An 18,788-nucleotide genomic window follows, 5' to 3' on the forward strand; every position below is an offset into this window, starting at 1 on the left:
CATGAAATGGTCTCAGGGTTTGAGGGACTAGAGAAGACTTCCATCCTGTCCCTTGTACAGAATGCTGCTTGGGGCTGAGAAGTGGATATGTTTACCCCTTGAGGGCCCTATCTGAGAGTCCATGTCCCTCAATGCATGGGGAATCAAAGGGGGACATCACAAGAAAGTGCCCACCAATTCCAGGCAGGCTTCAGACCTTGGCTTTCTCAACCCTCTTCCTGTCTTGGAAGGTTGGGGAACAGTGAGTGCAGGTGACACAGGCTTCCCAGTAGCACCTCGTCCTTGGACACTAAGTTTATCTAGAAAGGGCAGAGCCCTAGTGACGACTGGCGAGGGAAGAAAGTGGTAAGATCAGAGCCACCTGGGTGGAGTAGGCAGGACAAGCAGGAGTGGGAGGTTCTTAGTCCTGAGAAGGTTAGTAGGCGAAGTCCTGGAGATAGCAGGAGGCTTCTGGGGGTCAGTGGGAGAATCTGCGGTTAGCGGGAAGGGTCATGGGATAAGCGGGGAGAGTCTGGGCTTTGTGCCAGAGAGGGGACTGAGCTGGAAGTCAGCTGGAGGGCCCTGGCATCAGTGGGAGTGTCTGGGTGTTGGTGGACAGGGTGTTGGTGGGAGGGGTCTGGGAGCCAGTCGGGGGTAACTGAAGCAGCATCGAGGGGTTGGGCAGGGCAGTGGTCAGCAGGAAGGTGCGGATCAGTGAGGGCTGACAAACCCGAGGGTGAGGGTAGTGGGCTGGGCCCTGGGACCCTGACCACAAGCTCCATGGGCTCCCGAGCCTTGTTTCGATAAGCTCGACGGATGGTGTCTACTGCTCGCTGGTGGGTCACTTGCTCCAGGCTTTCTCCATCCACTGCCACAAGCTCAAAGCCAGCCTGGATGGGAGTGGGAGAACCACAGCCCTTCCTCCTCATGTCACCCCCACCCCATCCTGGCCTGAAGCAGGTCCTCTCACCTTCCAGCAGCTAGGGCACTCCTCCTCCCCTGTCTGGGTGGAGAGGATGGACAATGGGACTTTTGTGCCTGGAGCAGTTGGGGGCAGGGTGGGGCACAGACAAGGGCCTTTTGTCCCTTGGGGCTTGGGGTGGAATAGGATGGGCAGGCCTCAGGCTCAGGCTAGCATGAGGGGGCAGATCTTTCCCTAGACCTGCTCATCCTGTTCACCTGACCCCACTGTCCCCAAGCCTCCCCCCACGACCTGGCTAAACATGTCTGGCTGGAAGATGAACATGCATCAGCCCCACCCCACACCAGAACTCAGCTTTGGGCTTAGAGAGTGGACCTGGGTGCTCCTCACCCACCTGCAGGGCCCCACTGAGGAAGGCGGCCCCTCCAGGGAAGATCTTTTCTATCTTCACCATGGGCTGCACTTTGGACTCGATGCCTCCAGAAATGCTGATGCCTGGTGATGGTGAGAGACACTGGTGAGAGTGCAGCCAGACTCCCACCCAGATCTCCCAGGAGAAACCAGGGACCCCATCCCCAAATCCAGGGTTTCCAACTTTTCCCAAACACTAGGTTCTGTTATTACTCATGTCTCACTCCAAAATCCACCAGCTACCGACCTCCTCAAATCTAGGCCCCCCACCTATACCCCAATACCCCAGATTCTGTTCCTAGGCCCAGGTCTCCTAACCACACCCCAAACCCAAGCCCACCAACCACACCCAAACCTGAGACCCCCCCTGCCAGACCCAGGCCCACCTGGACTCACCCAAGGACTGCTTCATCTTGGACAGCGTGACTGTCTTCAGCTCTCCACTGGGGGCCTTCATGTCTGTGTCCTCAGGTGTCCTGCCAGTTCCATTCTCCAAGGGCCCTTGCCCGGCCCCCACCTTGGCTGCCTGCCCATCCAGAGGTCGAGGCAGAGGGGGCCTGGCCTTCCGAGGCTTGTGGCAGCGCCCATTGGCCCCGCCGGGAGTGGGGATAGGCGCCGGGGATGGGGAGCGCCTGCGTCCAGGGGACTTGCCTCGAACCCGGCTGTGGCTGCGGCTGCGGCTCTGGGCCAGGCCCTGGCCCTGGCTATGTGGAGGCTCCTCGTAGCTCGGGGGTTCTGTCAGCAGCCAGTTAGGCCGTGGGGGACGGGGAGCCACGGGGGGTGGCTGGGGAGGGGGTGTGCAGGTGCATCGGTGTGAGGCAAAGGCATCTACTGGCACGTCTTGGAGAGGGAGGACCCCTTTGTGAGGGTGGCAGGTGGCAGTGGCACTCAGGGAGAGCTTGAGGCCCCCCAGCTGCACCCCCAGCTCCCTGTCATCTTCCTTCTCTGAGACGCCATTCACAGGCAGCAGGTAGAAGCCTCCGCGGCTGTCTGGGGAAGAGGGTCAAGGTCAGGCTGCCCCCTGCTCACCTCCCAGCCCGAGCACCTTCCAGACCCCAGTCCCTGCCTTTCTTGGTGCAGAGCCTGTGAGAACCAGGCCTGGGTTTGCTCGGGCCCCACCACAGTGTGTCCCGCAGTGACGGACACTACCCACAGGGGCCGGCAGACAAATATATTCCGTTATAACAGTAGTATTTTAATACTTTCTGCTGTAATAGTTACAGTTCTATTTTAAAGTGTCTAAGAAAAATATGGCTAGTACATCAAACTGGTAATTTCTTGGAGATTATTGCATAGAATGAGTCTCGATTTTAAAAGTGAGCGGGTTTAAAACCAACTATTAAGTAAATAATAGTACAAATGGTGAGCAGATGTCATAAAAATGGCCCTAGTGGACAAGGGTTTTCCTTCTGGAAACCACAGTGTACCTCTGAAGCCACAGCTGCCCCACGTACAGACAGGGACAGAAGACTTATTCTCCCTGCCCCAATCTCCCCTGGGTCGTGCCCCCTCCCAGGCTCTGGGGCTCCGACTGACCAGGCACAGGGGTGATGAGGTGACGCTTGGGTGGCATGTCCTGCCGGGTTGGTCTCAAAGCAGGAGGCCATACTGGTTGGAGAAGAGAACAGGTCAGAGGCAAGGCTGCCAAGCTCCCTGATGGACACAGCTCAGGGCTCAGGCAATCTCTGCCACTGCCCCCACCATTGGATCCCACCCCCATCCCCACCTGAGGCTCAGGATCCAGAAGTCCGGCACTCCCCCCTCTGCTGACCTGCCCTGCTCTTGAGAGCCTCGAAAGCCTCCAGCTCCACTGGAATCACCATGCTGTCGAAGCGGCCCAGGTCCGTGGGAGCCACCACACACCTGGGAGAGGGCAAGAGATGGAGGGTGGGCAGGGGCTCAGTTCTGGAGGTGCCGGCAGGAGCTTCAGCCCTGAGGAGGTTGGGGGAGGTCAGGGATTCCCTTACTGCCCTCACGCCCTTCTCTTCACTCCCTCCCCACCTGATGTCCCTTAGCAGCAGCAGCTTCTCAGGCCTGTCTAGGATGGCCAACAGGGGCCTCACCAGGTCCTCCACGCCACCCTCGTGGACATACTGCAGATAGAGGCACCATAGGTCAGACAGCAGTGGGGACTTCCAGAGCTGGGTGAAGGGAAATGCCAGGGAATATAGGGGCCCTGGGACCCATCCAGCCCTCCACCCTTTAGGAGAGGTTCATCCACCCCCAGACTGTCCACAGGATGGTCTTATCTTAGTGACTAGGTACAGGCCTCCAATAATAACAGACCTGTAATAAACAGCGAGCCTTTTACATATGGTCTCTCATTTAGCAACCACTCTGAGAGATGACATTAATTATTCCTGTTTTACAGATGAGGAAACTGAGGCTCAGAGAGAAGGATTTTGCTCAAAGCCACACAGAGAAGGAAGTGTGAAGAGGTACTGGAACCTGCAAAGTCTCGTTCTTGCCTGCTCTGGAACAGAAAAGGATGTGCAGAGAGTGGACTCTCCTCCCCACACCACCTCCCAGGCAGAAGGAAGGAATTAGAGCCAAACATGAGGCTGTGGGCCTGGCTGTCCCAGCATGTGTCTGCATACAGACCTACACATTAGGCTTTGTTCAGGGCTGGAATGGGGACCTTGGGGAAGGGTTGGCTCTACAGAAAGCCTCTCCAGTCAGTACCCTGGGGGGTGGTACCCCTTCAGCCTGGCACTGCCGGGATGCCTCCAGCCACACCCCGTGGACTCTGAAGAACTGAACACTGGGAGTCGCCCTACTTGGACAGCATACTGCCCCCTAGTGGTGAGAGGGAGACTGATTCAGGAACATGTAGACATAGAACATCTCCTAAGTGTAGACACAGAGCTAGAGCAGGCCCTGGTGGTCAGAGTGAGTCATTCATAAATATCTGGAAATAAATAAAATATAAACTACGTGTGTGGCCCCAAATCACACACAAAGTTACAAGGACTCACACATACACATGTCAACAATACACTCCCTTTGGTTTGGAGAGAGATACACGTTACACAGAACCAACCACATATGTGCACACAGGTCAAGCCCACAAACCCTAACTCAGCAATAATTAAGTGCCAGGTCCTGTATGGGGCAGTGGGGGCACAACGATAAAGACCCTGTCTCCGATCCTCAGGAACTCAGTCTAGTGACGTGAGGTGCAGATGAGCCATGTACCCCAGCAAACTAGAAATCACTGGCAGTGGGGCACAAGGAGTGTCAGACGAAGGTGGGAGGATCAGAGTGGGCCTCATGGAGGGGGTGACATTTACACTGACACCTACATGATAGATGCAGGAAACAGCATCAAAGCTGGGAGGAAAGTGCTCTGAGGATGGTGTGGAATAATGAGTAGACTGAGCTTCAGCTTGGCCATGGGGTCCATGAATAGCCTCCATGTAGGGCTGTGCAGGTTGTGACTATGTAAGTAGCACCCCCTACAGTTGTGCAGTGCATAACCTGCATAAATCTATGTGGTGGCTGTGGGAAAGCTGAGGTTAATGCATTGGGGAGTCAAATCAGGGAGTCAAATGTGAGGGTAAGGAGCTTATACTCTATTCTGCCAAAGATAAGGGGTCCCTAGGTGGCTTGGGGAGTATAAAGTGATCAAAGAGGTGGTTTAGAATTCCTGGACTGGCGGCTGTGGAGAGATGGCTTAGAGCGGGAGTGGGGGCCTGGGGGTCAAGGCTATACATCTGAGTCACCAGGGGGACTTTACTAATCACTCAGGCCAGGGCTCCATCCCAGTGTCTGATCTCTTGGTGCGGGTGGGGCTTGGGTCAGGTTTGGATGGTAGGTAGACTCCGCAGGTGATATGGGTCACAGTGAGAGGCCCTCGTTTGGGTAAAGAAGGGGAGGGGAGGGATGAGGGGAAAGGAGTCCGCCAAAGAAACAGACACAGAGCCCCACCTAGTGGCCAGAACCCAGAGTTGCAGGCTCCTCCTGCCCTGCAGAGCCGAGGTGACATCTACTGAGTTTAGCCCAAAGCCCTGAGCTGTCCCCTCCAAAGTGCACCTCCATCTGCAGTTCTGCTGTGGAATAGGCCTTGGTAAAGGGACACATGAATGACCACATCTCCATCTCCAGGTGACAATGAACAGATGCACACATGCACTAGCCAGACACATACACATACACACACACAGAGATAATCGTGCAGTCACGTTGACACGAACCCAAGGACCCCACAGAAACATCGATGTATACATCAAATGGACATACAGCACAGCCCCACCCTGAGCAAGACGAGGGGTGGGGGGATGCACAGGCAATTTTCTGAAGCCCCTCAGCTTGCCCTCGCATACGGTGTGCACTGACACATGTTCCTCACAGGGAGCCTCTCACAGTACATCTTGGTTTTCCAGAGACAGAGCAGTAGGAGAGGACCTCCCAATCCTCCTGGAGAGGGTGAGCCATGCCCCCACAGCCTCCCCAACATTCGGGCTCCAGGGACTTCAAATCTGACTCCTACCCCACCCCACCTGGGTCCTCTGGTTCTGTTTGAAGTGGAAGGAGCAGAGAACAACGGCGCAGGTGTGCCGGGGAGGGCTAGCATGTGCACTTATTGGGTAGCACGGACAGGGGCCTGGCGTGAGGCTGGGCCTGCTGGCTGACCCAGGAGCCGGAGGGGGCAAAGGGGGGTTGGGGGAAGTCCAGGGGCTCAGAGAAGGCAGAGGCAGGTGACTACAGGGATTTACTTCTCCCCACTCATCCCCTGTCTAGCTCCTCTTCTCAGTTTAAATATTAGCTCCTTGGAGAGGTTCTCAGGGACTATGCCATCTAACGTGCCTCCTGGGTTGTCCTTTCCCTTCACAGCACTTGCCTACCCTGTCACTGTGGGTGTTTAAGTTCTGGTTATCACCTGTATCCCCTTCCTTCTCTTAGTGACCACCGACCTCCCAGCGTCGAGCTCAGATACTGGTCAGTGGACAGTGGTCTGAATGAATGAAGGGCTGGGTGGCTGGGTGACCACATGCTGGGGCCAGAGGATTACCCGGGAGCAGTGGCGGGTGACAGCCAACACCTCATCATCGGTGAGCAGCCGCTGGGCCAGGTCTTGAATGAGGGGCTTCCGGCTCTCCCAGGCCTGCACCTGCTCATCCACATTGGGCAGCTGGCTGGAGGGGCTCCTGGACCTGGCAGAGAGCAGGGCCCGGCCCTTTTCCCGGTCTACAGGGCAGAAGCAGAAGAGTCTGATGAAGGAGCCAGGAGCCATCGGGGGAGGGGCAAGGGCTTGTCTAAGTGGGGCCAAGCCCCAAAACAGACCAGCTGAGAGGCCCAGGTGACCAGGACAGAATCCCAGCCTAGCTCATGCACTTCCCCGCCACGGTCTCCCATAGCAACCTGCCCACCAATGGAGCCCCAACCCCAGCCCTTCAGCCCCCACACCGACTGCTATACCAGTCTGTTCCTTAATGGAGTCTAGGCCTAGTGCCCCCTGGACACCTCAAATGTACACTGTCAAACTAGTCTGTTCCCCATGGGAGTCTCAACACAAGCCCCCAAAATGCACCCCAATATCTGTCTCAACCCTATCTTTCCTAGTAATCTTAATCCAATTTTTTTAGCTGACCCAATATGTACCTATCTGCCTGATCCCCTATGCTTGACCCCAGCTGAGTTTAGTCCAAAGCCACTTAGCTGGCCCCCAACATGCACCCTCATCTGCTGTCCATTGCAAACTAGGTAAAGGGGTGCATGGGTTACCATGTCTCATTCTCCAGGTGACGAACTTCTGCACAGGCCCCACGTTCCCTGCTATAAAGAAGAAACAGGCTCAGCTGCAGGCCTGGCCCCCAATCCAAAAATGAGGGTTGGGAGGGCTCAGGACTGGCTGGAATGGAGAGTTCAGGCTGGGAGTATGTGGGAAGTGGGGGAAAGAGGCCTGGCAGTGAGGGACTTTGAAGGTCATGATCAGCTAAGGGACTTCATTCGCAGGCAGTGGGGAGTCAGTGGAGGTTTTGGATTAAAAGAGGGTGCAGCCTGAGCTCTACTTATGAAGATTAATTTGGAAGCAAATGTTTGAAGGGAAGAATCTGAAGGACAGAGCTTGGGGAGCACCTACCTTCTGGGGACAGACAGAAAAAGAGGAGCCTTTGAAGGAGAAAGAGGAGTGGCCAGAGAGGTGAAAGGAGAACCAGGGGAGAGCAGGGCCCTGGGAGCTGTGGGAAGAAAGATGGGTCGAAGGAAGGGCCCTGGCCGGCCCTAATGTGAAGGGATCTTCTCTCTCATGGGACCATCACCTTGAGACCCCAGGACATCTGACTCCAGGATGGAGCAGGATCCAGTGCCTCATCCTCAGGCTGTTTTTGCCTAACCAACATCCACTCCGCCTTTTGGAAATAGCACCCTGATTTTCTCCTGGGGACCCACTCCATGTACTCAGCCCATGTGCTCCAGGGTGGGCACATGAGCCAGGCTGGCCAATGAAAGCACCTTGTCTCTCTCCCACATCACAGTGATTTGTTCAGCATGGCATGTGATCCCAGCTGGGCCAGTGAGAGCCCACCCTGGGACTTCAGCTGGAACTATTTAAGGAGAAACTCTCTTCCTCTGGGGTTGCTAAGCACGAGTAGCCATCTTACCTCCAAGTCGGCAAAGCCACATGATAATGAAGCCAACCCATGGGAAAGATGGAGGGGGGAGATGGTAGCGCTCTGATGACATTCTTCAGACCTTTATACTGAGCTTAAATCAGTAGCTGAGGTAAGAAATGTTTGGTTTTCTTTTTTGGCAGCTGGCCAGTATGGGGATTCGAACCTGTGACTTTGGTATTATAAGGCTGCATTGTAATAAAAAGTGCTTTTTTTAAAAGCGGTTTTGAGGGCTGACAAGTAGGTCAGTTGGTTAGAGCATCGTGCTGATAACACCAGGGTCCAGGGTTCAATCTCTGTACCGGCCAGCTGCCCCCTGACCTCCGATAAAATTACATAAAGCTATTTTGAGTTGAGTTTCCACCACATGCAATTCCAAAGTCTTAACTCATCCACTCTTGGTCTAGTTTCTGAAACTCACCAGAGAGATGAGAGGGACTCTTGTGAGGGTCCTCAGGAAGCCTCTGACATAAGTACAGCCTGGGCTGGGCCCTTCTGCCTTGGCCCTAAACTAGAAATCGTCGTGCCGAACGATGGTTCTAGAACTGGTGGAGCCAATGGAGCTCTGGCCAGAGGATGTGAAGCCAAACACTCTAGGAAGAGTGTGCCCTACCGGCACCACCACCACTACCAGGAGAACAAGGCTCTGACCTGAGCTCTTCCACTCCCTTGCTGTGCTGTGACTCTGTTTCCCTTTCTGTGAAATGGGGAGATGAGGCAGTATAACAGTGACCACTACATTTTCTGAGTACCTTCTGTGTGCCAATGTATTTTGTGATTTACATATGCTAACTCACTTATTCCCCACTACTCCTAAAGAAATAGATACTATTTCTCTCATGTTACTCTTGAGGACACTGATGCTTCCAGGAGTTGAGAGGTGACTCATAACTGGTAAGAGGCAGTGTGGGATTTCAACCTAGAACTGCTGGATGCCACAGCTGGTGGACTTTACCCTGTCCTCCCTGTCCCATCAATCCAGGACTTACCTTTCTCCAGGTCCAGGAGAGGGCGTGCTTTGGCTGGGCTCCCACCGTCCAGTGTCCAGGCCTCTCTGCGCCCGTCCCCTGGTAGCCGCCCCTGCCGCCCTCCCTTGAAGAAGAGGTTCATCAGTGTCTTGGAGCGCTGCAGGGCACCCTTCTCCCCAGGGGACCCCGACTTCTTCTTCCGCTGCTTCTTCTCCTCTGCAGACACGAGGGAGCACCCGGGGGGCTGGAGGGGTGGGCAGAAGGGAAGGACAAGGGGCAGGGGTGTGGGGAGGAGCAGAGAGAAGGGAGAGTAGGGAGCAGGCAGGATCTGCAGCCGTGTGGGGGGCAGGGTGGGGTGGGGGATGGGGTTTTCTCTTCCAACTTTCTGACCACCTCCTCCTCACCCCACAGTTGTAGCTATGTAAAGAATCTCTGTAGAGGACTGGAGTGTGTGTGTGTGTGTGTGTGTGTGTGTGTGTGTACTGGAGTGTGTGTGTGTACTGGAGTGTGTGCGTGTGTGTGTGTGTGTGCATGTGTGTGTGTGTGTGTGTGTAAACAGGCCTGGGGAGGGGCAGGGGTTAGGGCTGATTAGGGGCCCAGAGCTAATCAGAGCTGGTGCTGGTACTGAGGGTGGGTTTGGGGTCCCAGACTAGCTTAAAATGGAGCCCAGAGCAGGGTTTGAGTACACTCTGGGGCTGAGGTTGGGGCTGGGTCAAGACCAGGGGCAAAGGGAGGTTTGGGACCACCACCCAGGGGTGTCAGGCAGGTTTAGGGCTAGGGGCTGTGGAGAGAGCAGCAGCGACCCACCCCCACGTACCCCACAAGGTCAGGTGGCTCTGGGAGCGGGTGATAGGGGGCCGGGGTCGGCTGAGAGCCAGCAGTAGAGCTGTCTTGGGGGACTCAGAGAGTGCAGAGTTGAGGCTACGGGCACTTGGGGGTCCATCGGAGCGGATGGCTGTGTCTCTGAGAATGACTGTGGGCCGCACACTGCACCAAGTCTCCACACGGCCCCCCACATCAGGCTCTGTCTGCATGGCTGTATCCGCCCGACCCCAGCCTGGGCCATGACTGCCTGGTTCTTCAGGCCCCAGGCAGACGTCCATGCTGTCTGAGGGCAGAGAGCCCGAGCTGTAGGGGGCACTGGAGGCATATGAGGAGACACTGGAGCTGCTCTCGGAGGCCAGGGACAGCTGCTGTAACACCCCAGTGTTCACTGCAGGGAGTGGAGAAGGCAGGGGCATCTCAGGGCTCTGGTTGGTTTGCTTCAAGGCCCTGCCAGGTCTGCAGACCACCCCTGGGCTTGGGGGTGAAGGAATGAATGTCAGGCAGCAGCCAAGGTTAGAACCACAGAGGCTGGAGAACCAGCGGCTCCATAATCCTGCCACTGACTTGTTGAGAGACCTCAGACAAGTTGCTTCTCCTAGGTTCACCCACTGGGACTCCAGACCCTAGGAGAGCCTGGAGGTGAATATGCAGCTTCTCAAAGGGGAGCCCAGAAATAGCTCTGGGCTGGATGAAGGTCCTGAGGGGAACTTGGTCCCCTGCCCTTTTCTTCTTCAGAGATCCTGGCCCCACCCTCAGGCCTCAGCCCTTACCTCCAACCTTGGGGACCTGAGCTACTTACGGCGGTCCAGCCAACAGTACTCAGAAACCATCTCCTTGTAGGCAGGGTACCGGCCGGTCTCCTGGGGAGGGCACGGGCGAGCGAGCGAGAAGGAAGGGTAAGGATGGAGCGGCGAGGGGACGGGAGGAAACTTTTCAGCCCCTTTCTCTCCTCCAAGTTCAGCTTGCACTAGCCACACGGGCCACTTTAGTTCTGAACATGCCAGTTCCTTTGTGCCTCCGGGCCTTTGCACCTGCTGTTCCTGCTGCGGCGTTCTCTTCCTTCGGCTCACCACGTGGCCGGCTCCTTCTTGCTCCTCAACTGCTACATCCTCAGAGAGGCCTGCCCTGGCCCCCTGGCTCCAGAGGCCTTCCTAAACTATTCCATCCCACCTCTCTGTTTCTTTCTTCATAGCATTTGTCACAATTTGCAAGTATTTAATTTACTTGTCTGTCTCCCCCCAGTAGCAGAGAACTTGTCTCTCCTGTTCACTGTTGTAGCCTCAGTACTTGGATAGTGGCCGGCATGTCGTAGGTGCTCAAAAGTATTGTTGAATGAATGAATGAGGGAAAGAGTGGGAGTTACAGGGGTGTTTGGGATACTTTGAAAAAAAGGAAAGAGAGAAATGGGATGTGGGAGATAGGGGTGGTGATGGTGAGATGGCGGAGGCGGCACTGAACAGTGAGATGGGTGAAGGCTCAGGGAAGGAGAAGGGTGGAGCAGGGCCAGGGTTGTGTTCTAGCGGGGAGGAGGGCATCACCTCCTCCAGGAGCCAGAGTGGAAGGACCTGATCCTCAGGCAAGTGTGAGACCCACATGAATAATGAATCCAGCCCCTCCCCTGCAACCCAATCTCTGGCCCCAGCCCAGCCCTCCTTGCCCTGTGCCCTGAGGATGCCCAAGACTCAGGTCCTGCCCAAAGCCACAGATACCACCCATCCTTCTGCGCAGGACATTTGCTCCTTTCAACCCGAGGCCTCCAGCATTCTGTTTTTTTTTTTTTAAAGATGACCAGTAAGGAGATCTTAACCCTTGGCTTGGTGTTGTCAGCACCACGCTCAGCCAGTGAGTGAACCGGCCATCTCTATATAGGGTCCGAACCCGTGGCCTTGGTGTTATCAGCACCACACTCTCCTGAGTGAGCCATGGGCCAGTCCCTAGGCCTCCAGCATTCTTAAGAAGGTGCCCTAGCAGTCTGGGGAACAGGACTGGAACCAGGCCTGGCTACTGACCAGTTGAGTAACTGACTGGTTTATGAGTTACTTTGCTTCTCTGAACCTCAGTTTCTTCTGCGAAATAGGGAGGCAAACAATGCCTGCCCTACCTTTCATGTGGCTATGGAAAGGTCGTAAATTGCAGAGCAATGGGCATCACTAAGCACTCGGGTGGTCTGGAAGCCCTTCCTCTAACTTTCCCTCTCCCCGATTCCCATTGTCCTGCCCACCTTAATGGTCAACATGATGTGTGTCTGGCCCTTCAGCACCTCCACCGCCTGGCTGTGGCTGATGTCATCGAACCTGACACCGTTGGCTGCCAGGACCTGGTCCCCCACCTTGATGCCGTTCTCCTCGGCCAGCCCACCATGGTCCACCCTGGGGTCAGACAGGCATGAGTCCGATAGAGCCCTGGCTTGCCCTCCCTTGTCCCATTCCAGAACCCCTTCACTTGGATACAGGATGCCCCAGTCAAGCTCCCTGGCCTTCCTCCTGGTGACTCCAGCCCCTCCCCAAGTCCTACCCTTAACCCAGGCCCTCAGTGGACATTTCCTGGGCCAAACCTCACTTGCTGACCTATCCCCCAGTCCCAGACCCGTCCCCACCCGCTCCAAGCCTCATTGCCAGCCCTGCCCCCAGCCCTGCCCCATTTCATTCCCTGCCCCTGCCCTCACTTGGACACATAGATGCCCAGGCCAAACTCCTTGCCCCCGCGGATGTTGAAGCCCAGGCAGAAGTCGTCGGAGGTGGTGTACAGGTGGACAATGCGCCGCACACCATCCTCTGAGCTGCTGTCGGACGGCGTGGAACCACACTTCTCCACTACCAGTCGCTGATTGACCACATCCACCCTGAGACGACGGCAAAGGGCCCTCACCTGGGTCCCCATCCTTCACCACCCGTCTCCTCCCAGCAGCCCTGACCACCGCAGGGGTTGCCTTTGGAGGGCTCCCCAGGCCTGGCTCTTCAGTGGGATACCGGATTCATCCAATCTGGGAAACCATCCTAATCTTCTCTTTATAGAGCGGCTGCAATGTGCCAGGCCCCATTTCTACTCCTTACAAGGCCCCTGTGGGGAAGGTGCTCTTATTATCCCGTTTTCACAGCAGCAGGAATGTGGGGGGCAGGGCCACTGGGTCCTGGGATAGCAGAGCGGGGGCATGTGGAGGGCTGGGGGAGAGACATGGCCTTTCCACATTTCAAGGTCAAGCCCTCAGATCCCTATGTTTCCAAGGCCCAGGGGGAAGAAGGAGTGGAAGCTTCTCCTGCCAATGGGTTTTGAGTGGTGGTGGTGCTGCGGCAGGTGGGGGCCAGGCACTGCTCACCACGTGGTCTTCTCCTTGGAGAACTTGATGCCCGGCACGCGGCCCATGCGCCGCACCATCATGTGCAGGTGGCTGCTGCCCGTCAGCACCTTCACGGCACTGCCCATCGTGGTGCTCTCCAGGCTCAGCCCGTTCACCTCTGTGATCTTGTCCCCCACGCACAGGCCAGCTCGCTCTGCACCAGGGGAGGGGGCGGCTGGTGTGGGGCACTTGGGAGAAGGGGCCCCGGGGGTGAGGCTGAGCCTCCACTGTCAGATGGGGTTCCTGGGAGTAAAACTGAATTTCCTCAATCAGAATGAAGATCTTCAGAGTAGGGTCTACGTGTTCCCTGTTAGACTAAGGCTCTAACCCCTCATCCACTCTGCTCCGAGGGTAGACCCCATCTCCCCATCAGATCAGGTCCTCAGAGTTGAGGACTCTTTCCCCCATCCATGTCAACAGCATCCCCTGCCCTCCCCGAGGTGGGGGTCACATCTGACCCAGTACCTTGCCCTGGACCCCACTCACCTGCGCTACTGCCCTCCTCCACTTTGCTGACGAAGATGCCCAGGCCGTGTTCAGAGCCGCCACGCACACTGAAGCCCAGCCTCCCTGCTGGACTCTTTTCCACCTGGACTGCATGGATGATGTCACTTTCATCGCTGTTGGCTGTAGGAAAGGGGACATACGCATGACCCCCATGTTCATTCTGGGCACAGAGGAGCCCTGGGTTTCCCAATTTGGGGGCAGCAAAGACTGGGTTGCGGGGCACAGCCACACAGGAAGCTAGGGCCTGGGCTAGGCCAAATTCCTAAACATAAACATCCTGACACTCTGAGGGTCATGCAGACAGAAAAGAAAGTTTAAGATTCTGTTCTATGGGGCACAGTTAAGGGAGTGTGGGCTCTTCAGCTTGCAGCAGAAATGAGTATTTAGCTCTATTTTCAAATAGTTGTAGAGCTATCCTGTGGAAGGCATTAGATGTTTTTGTCTGTGTAACCCAGAGGGCAGAACCAAGCCCACATAGTGGAGTCAGACAGAGGCAGGTTTTATAAGGAAAAACTGTTTTAAAACATTCAGCTGTCAGACAATGGAATGGGTTTTCTGGGACAGATAGTGAGCTTCCCATCTTTGGAGACATGCAAGTTGAGATCCCTGCAATGTTATGGAAGGATCCCTGAGGCCCCTTCCCTCTCTTAGGCTCTGTGATTCTGCAGGTAAGGGCTCCAGGAACTACCTGGCTACATGGAAAGAAAACCCCAAAACACCAGCATGCTGCAGTGTGTGCTCAGAGCCCAGAGTGGTTCTCTCCAACAGAGCTGAGGAAATCATAGGCAAGAGGTCCCTCAGGGCTGGAGCTGTCAGGGAAGATTTCTTAGAGGACTAAGATGGGTGGGATTGGGATGGGTGGAGGGTAGGGGGAGGGCGTTGATACTGGGATGGAGTGAGCAAGGCTCAGGTGGGCTTTTGAGGTGGCCTTCTGGTTAGAGAAAAGTGAGAAGACTGTAGGGGTAGATTGGGTCCTTGGTGAGAAATTGAGATTTCTTCTTAGACAAGGCTTTCCTCTAGAGGTGTTTGAGAGGGAGAAATCACACACACACGCAGACACACAGACACACACTTCAACTTGACCTCAGAGAAATCAGGTTACAGCTCATGGACAAGGAAGTTCAGAAAGAAATCCCCAAGGGCAGTCTATGGGCAAGGATGGGGCAGAACAGTGACTTGGAAGATCCTGGGGATTCCCAGCCAATTATATCACACAGATCTCAGGACCATTTCATTCTCAGCCAAGGAGACTTTTGTTCCCTTGCCCCCCAACCTTCTTTCTCCTTGGTCCCTCTCTGGGGCCTCCCTAGGGTCCTGAGCCATGCGGCTGTCAAATCCAAGGCTTTGAGCCTGGGAGCTTGGGTCTTCTGAGGATGGAACCTTCTCTACCTTCACTGCCTTAGCCCGGGCCATAGGCCTCTCCCTCCAGGGACTCCACAGTGGCCTCCCAACTATCTCCCTGCTTCCATTCTTGCCTCCCTTTATCCACTCTCTACATAGTAGCCAGGGTCAACTTTTATATTAGATCATGCCTTCCCCTTATAACAAACTTCAGCACCTGCCCCTGCTTCTAGAGGAACTCCAAGCTCCTCCCATGCCCTGCAAGGCCCTCTGTGGGCTCCTCTGCCCACCTCTTTGTCCTCACCCCGGCCACTCTCCCCTCCCTCACTGAGCCTTGGCCACACCCCTCCTTCCTGTTCCTTATACAGGCCAGGCCCTTTCAGTGTCCCCCCCTGCCCACAATGCTCTTGCCCAGACCTTGATAAGGCCAGCGCCTTTCCTCGTTCCCCTCCTGGCTCAGACACCGTGTACTCAGAGAAGCCTTCCTGGACTACCCTCCCCTCCTCCAGTCAGTCCCTGTGGCAGTGGTGCTCAGAGTGTGGTGCCCACACCGGCAGCAGCATCACTCGAGGACTTGTTAAAAATGTGAATTCCTTGGTTAGAGCAGTGTCAAGTCTTCAGGTTCCCATCCCGGCCAGCCACACACAAGAAAGAGAGAAACAGAGAAACAGAGAAACAGAGAAAGAGAGAGAGAGAGAGAGAGAGAGAAAGAAGTTAATAATTCCTGGGCTCTACCACAGACTCGCTGAATCAGAAGTGCTGGGGTTAGGCCGGCCCGTGGCTCACTCAGGAGAGTGTGCTGCTGATAACACCAAGGCCACGGGTTCTGATACCATATAGGGATGGCTGGTTGGCTCACTTCGGAGAGCGTGGTGCTGACAACACCAAGTCAAGGGGTAAGATCCCCTTACCAGTCATCTTAAAAAAAAGAAAAAAAAAAAAAAAGCCGTGGTAGTGAGCCCAGCAACCTATCTTTTAAGCCCTCCAGGCAGTTCTGAGGCATCCAAATTTTGCAAACTACTATTCTATCATTATCATCCCAATTATTTCCTTCAGATTCTTCCCATCCTTTGTCATTATTTGCTTATTTGTGTGTATCTATCTCCTTTCACTAGACTGTACACCCTTTCATGGTAGGGATTTGTAATTCTTTTCCATCAGTATTTCCCCAATATGTTGCACAGTGCTTGACATTTGATAATTTTTGAATAAATGAAAGAATAAATGGATGGATGAATGAATGAAGTAGGACAGTGAGGAGAAAGGGCTAGTTTGGAGTAAAGATAATGCATTTTCTTGGGACCAGTTGAGTTTCAGGAGCTAGTGGGACCACATAGGGGTGAAATGGGTGGCAGTGTCCCCCTTCCCACTACTTTATTCTCCTGGAGTGGTTTAATGGGACACGGGTTCCAGGTTGCTGTGAGTTGAGAGATGTTTTTCCTCAGGCAGAGGGGAGGATTTTGAGCTCAGAGGCTCCCATCCCAGTCAGAGTAGGAGCAGGTGGTCAGAGCAATGCCCAAGTCCTTCAATTGCTAGCAGATGCTGGTCCCCTGGCTGGATGGTGGCACTAGGGTGAGTCAGACGGAGAAAGCAATAATGGAACTTCTAGAAAAGGATCTTTAGAGGGACAGTATAAACAGCCCTAGCATCATAGATGGGCATGGTGTGTGTGGGGGGAGTGCATATAGGATAGCTCTTTTAATAGAATGGGACTAACACAGGCAGTAGTTGCAGTGCCCCCCACCCCGCCATGTCTCCTAGCTCCTCTGCTCCCTGACCAGAATGACAGTGGTGACCATCAGCAGTGTCCTGCTGCTCACCTGAGGGTGAGGCACAAAGTGGTGGATGACGAGGATGAGCGTGCTGGGCCACTTAGTAGAGGAAAGTCTGCTCCTTGAGCAACTTGCCTCACCCCTGCCCCAGCAACCTGGGGAGGGGGACAGAGATGCCCAACTGGGTCAGAGGGGAGGAGCAGGGCCTGAAAAGCCCATTCTAGGATCCAGCCAGAGGAACTCTGCTGGCTGAGAAAGAAGAGAGGAGCTGGAGATATTCATCTGGTCCTGCCCACAGAAAGCCCAGGCCCAGGAGACCCCACTTCCTCCCTGGCACTCAAGGTCCTCTCTTACTCTCCAGCTCTGTCGCCTCACATCTGTCACTGCAGCCAGGCTGTCTCCTAAGTGCTCTCTCCACTATGCTTCATGCTTTCCACTTCCAACCTTTGTCGTGATGGCCCCACCCCACCACCAGCTGTTTTTGTTGCTCTGTCACTAAATCCTGCGACACTGGAAGGTGAAGATCGAGCCTCACTTTCCTCTAGGTCTCCTGCGGGACGTGAGCAGGGCTGGTGTAGAACTGGTGTGCGATGAAGCGGGTGAAGCCCCTGCCTAAGCTTCCCTCTCCCCAGGGCCTGGCCCTGGAGCTCCCTCCCTGACACTCAACCCTTTCATTCTCTCCCATCTTCAGAACATTGGCGCTCTGCCTTCATTCCCCTCCTTCTGCTCCAGAAGGCTTTAATTCTGTCTGTCCATCGGTGTGCTGACTCCTCTCAGCCTAGCATGGAGCTGGTCACGCAGTGGTCGTGCATCCTGCCCCACCCCCACGGGCATACGCAAACGGATCTGGAGAAAGGCAGAGGCCATGGGAGGGAGGGGCCCGTTGGGTAGCCTGCCCGGCTGACTTGGGGGCTAGCACAGCATACAAATGACTTTCCCGGCCACCATGTCCCTATCTCCCACCTCTGACGCTTCTATAACCCTGGAGCTCTGAGGGATTGGCCTGGAGGAGAGGCAGGGTAGGTGAGGAAGAGTGTATGGGCTCCCCGAGGACCACCCCACTCCCCCAGGACTCCGGTCTCTTGAGTTCCCCCACCCATACCTGCTCTGCCTCCTCTCACTTAGTTCCCGCTGTCCCCTACCCCCAGCCTCCCCATTCCAGGCCAGCGGCTGGGCCCCGCCCCCACCTTCGATGGGGGAGTTGATGAGGATGACGCGGCCCATGGGCGACGAGGCTCGGATTCCGCGGGGGGGCCCATTCTGCAGCCGCCGCTGCTTCCTCAACAGGTATCGCGTTGCGGTGGAGCCCGAGTCGCTGCCCAGGTGGCCTCGGGAGGAGAGGGAGCTCAGAGAGCCGGGGCTTAGATCCCCTAGGCCCAGTGGGTCGAAGCCCATTGAGCGACCGTGCGCCATGGCAGCTGGGCTGGGCGGGGGCGCCCTACAGGTCCGGGAGGAATCCGCTAGCCCTCGAGGCCAGCCCCGCGTGCTCCGAGCTGCATGAGCCTTCTGTGCGGGGCTGGGGTCTCAGTGACGCGGAGCCCCTCACTTGCGCTTCCTCTCAGGGGTGTGTGCTCCAGGCCTGGGCAGGGAGAGCAGGGATTGAGGGTGGGGTGTGAATGCTGCACCTCCTGCCACCCTCCCACTGGTTTGAGCATCTTGCCCTCGCATGCCTTAGTCTCCCCACCTCTCCCACCCCCAGCTGGAGAACTGCCTGGTCCAGGCGCCATCGCGGACTTTTGGAGTCGTTTATACAAGGCGGAGGAAACCTCTCTGACCCCTCACTCCGAGTGGGGATGGGATTCCTGCGGGCCTGGGGCTCCAAGCGGTGTGAAGCAATGAGGGATCAGGACAGTTCACCAACTCTCCTGTGTGTGCGGTACGGGCCAGCCTCCGCGGTCTGCGCCTCGAGGGCAGGGCTTCAGGACCTGGGACAGCTGCGGCCGAAGCACCCGGAGGTTCCCCGGCCCCCAGGCTGCGGTTCCCGGTATAAAGAGGTTGCGTGAACCTCTTTCGGGTTTGCGGGGAGGATCTACTGGCGAGGGCCACGCAACATCCCGCACAGAACCCGGGGCAAACTCCCCCAGAGCAGCTCTGGGAGCCAGAACGCAGCACCCA

General features: G+C 55.9%; 1 protein-coding gene across 1 annotated transcript; it reads right to left on the minus strand.

Annotated features, from left to right (window-relative positions):
* Positions 1-476: 476 nt before the first annotated feature.
* On the minus strand, positions 477-18,086 carry PDZD7 (PDZ domain containing 7). The gene is made up of 16 exons (XM_063101602.1): positions 17,861-18,086; positions 13,540-13,680; positions 13,033-13,207; positions 12,382-12,558; positions 11,938-12,085; positions 10,516-10,576; positions 9,709-10,104; positions 8,913-9,107; positions 7,037-7,087; positions 6,324-6,499; positions 3,314-3,405; positions 3,084-3,175; positions 2,849-2,920; positions 1,709-2,302; positions 1,296-1,396; positions 477-869 (listed from the first exon to the last, which is right to left on the minus strand). Exons 1-16 carry the CDS (start codon positions 18,084-18,086, stop codon positions 477-479), a joined length of 3,090 nt encoding a protein of 1,029 aa, XP_062957672.1.
* Between the last annotated feature and the right edge of the window lie 702 nt (positions 18,087-18,788).

The sequence above is a fragment of the Cynocephalus volans genome, chromosome 7 (assembly GCF_027409185.1).
Source record: "Cynocephalus volans isolate mCynVol1 chromosome 7, mCynVol1.pri, whole genome shotgun sequence".
NCBI classification, from domain to species: domain Eukaryota; kingdom Metazoa; phylum Chordata; class Mammalia; order Dermoptera; family Cynocephalidae; genus Cynocephalus; species Cynocephalus volans.

What these genes read in the sequence shown, in the direction of transcription:
- PDZD7 (XM_063101602.1), bottom strand. Translation starts at nt 18,086, where the DNA reads ATGGCGCACGGTCGCTCAATGGGCTTCGACCCACTGGGCCTAGGGGAT. An exon ending in CACCTGGAGAATGAGACATG is followed by an intron (nt 6,500 to 7,036) that starts GTAACCCATGCA and finishes TCTGCCCTGTAG; the next exon opens with ACCGGGAAAAGGGCCGGGCC. An exon ending in TCACCCGCCACTGCTCCCGG is followed by an intron (nt 3,406 to 6,323) that starts GTAATCCTCTGG and finishes CTCTATCTGCAG; the next exon opens with TATGTCCACGAGGGTGGCGT.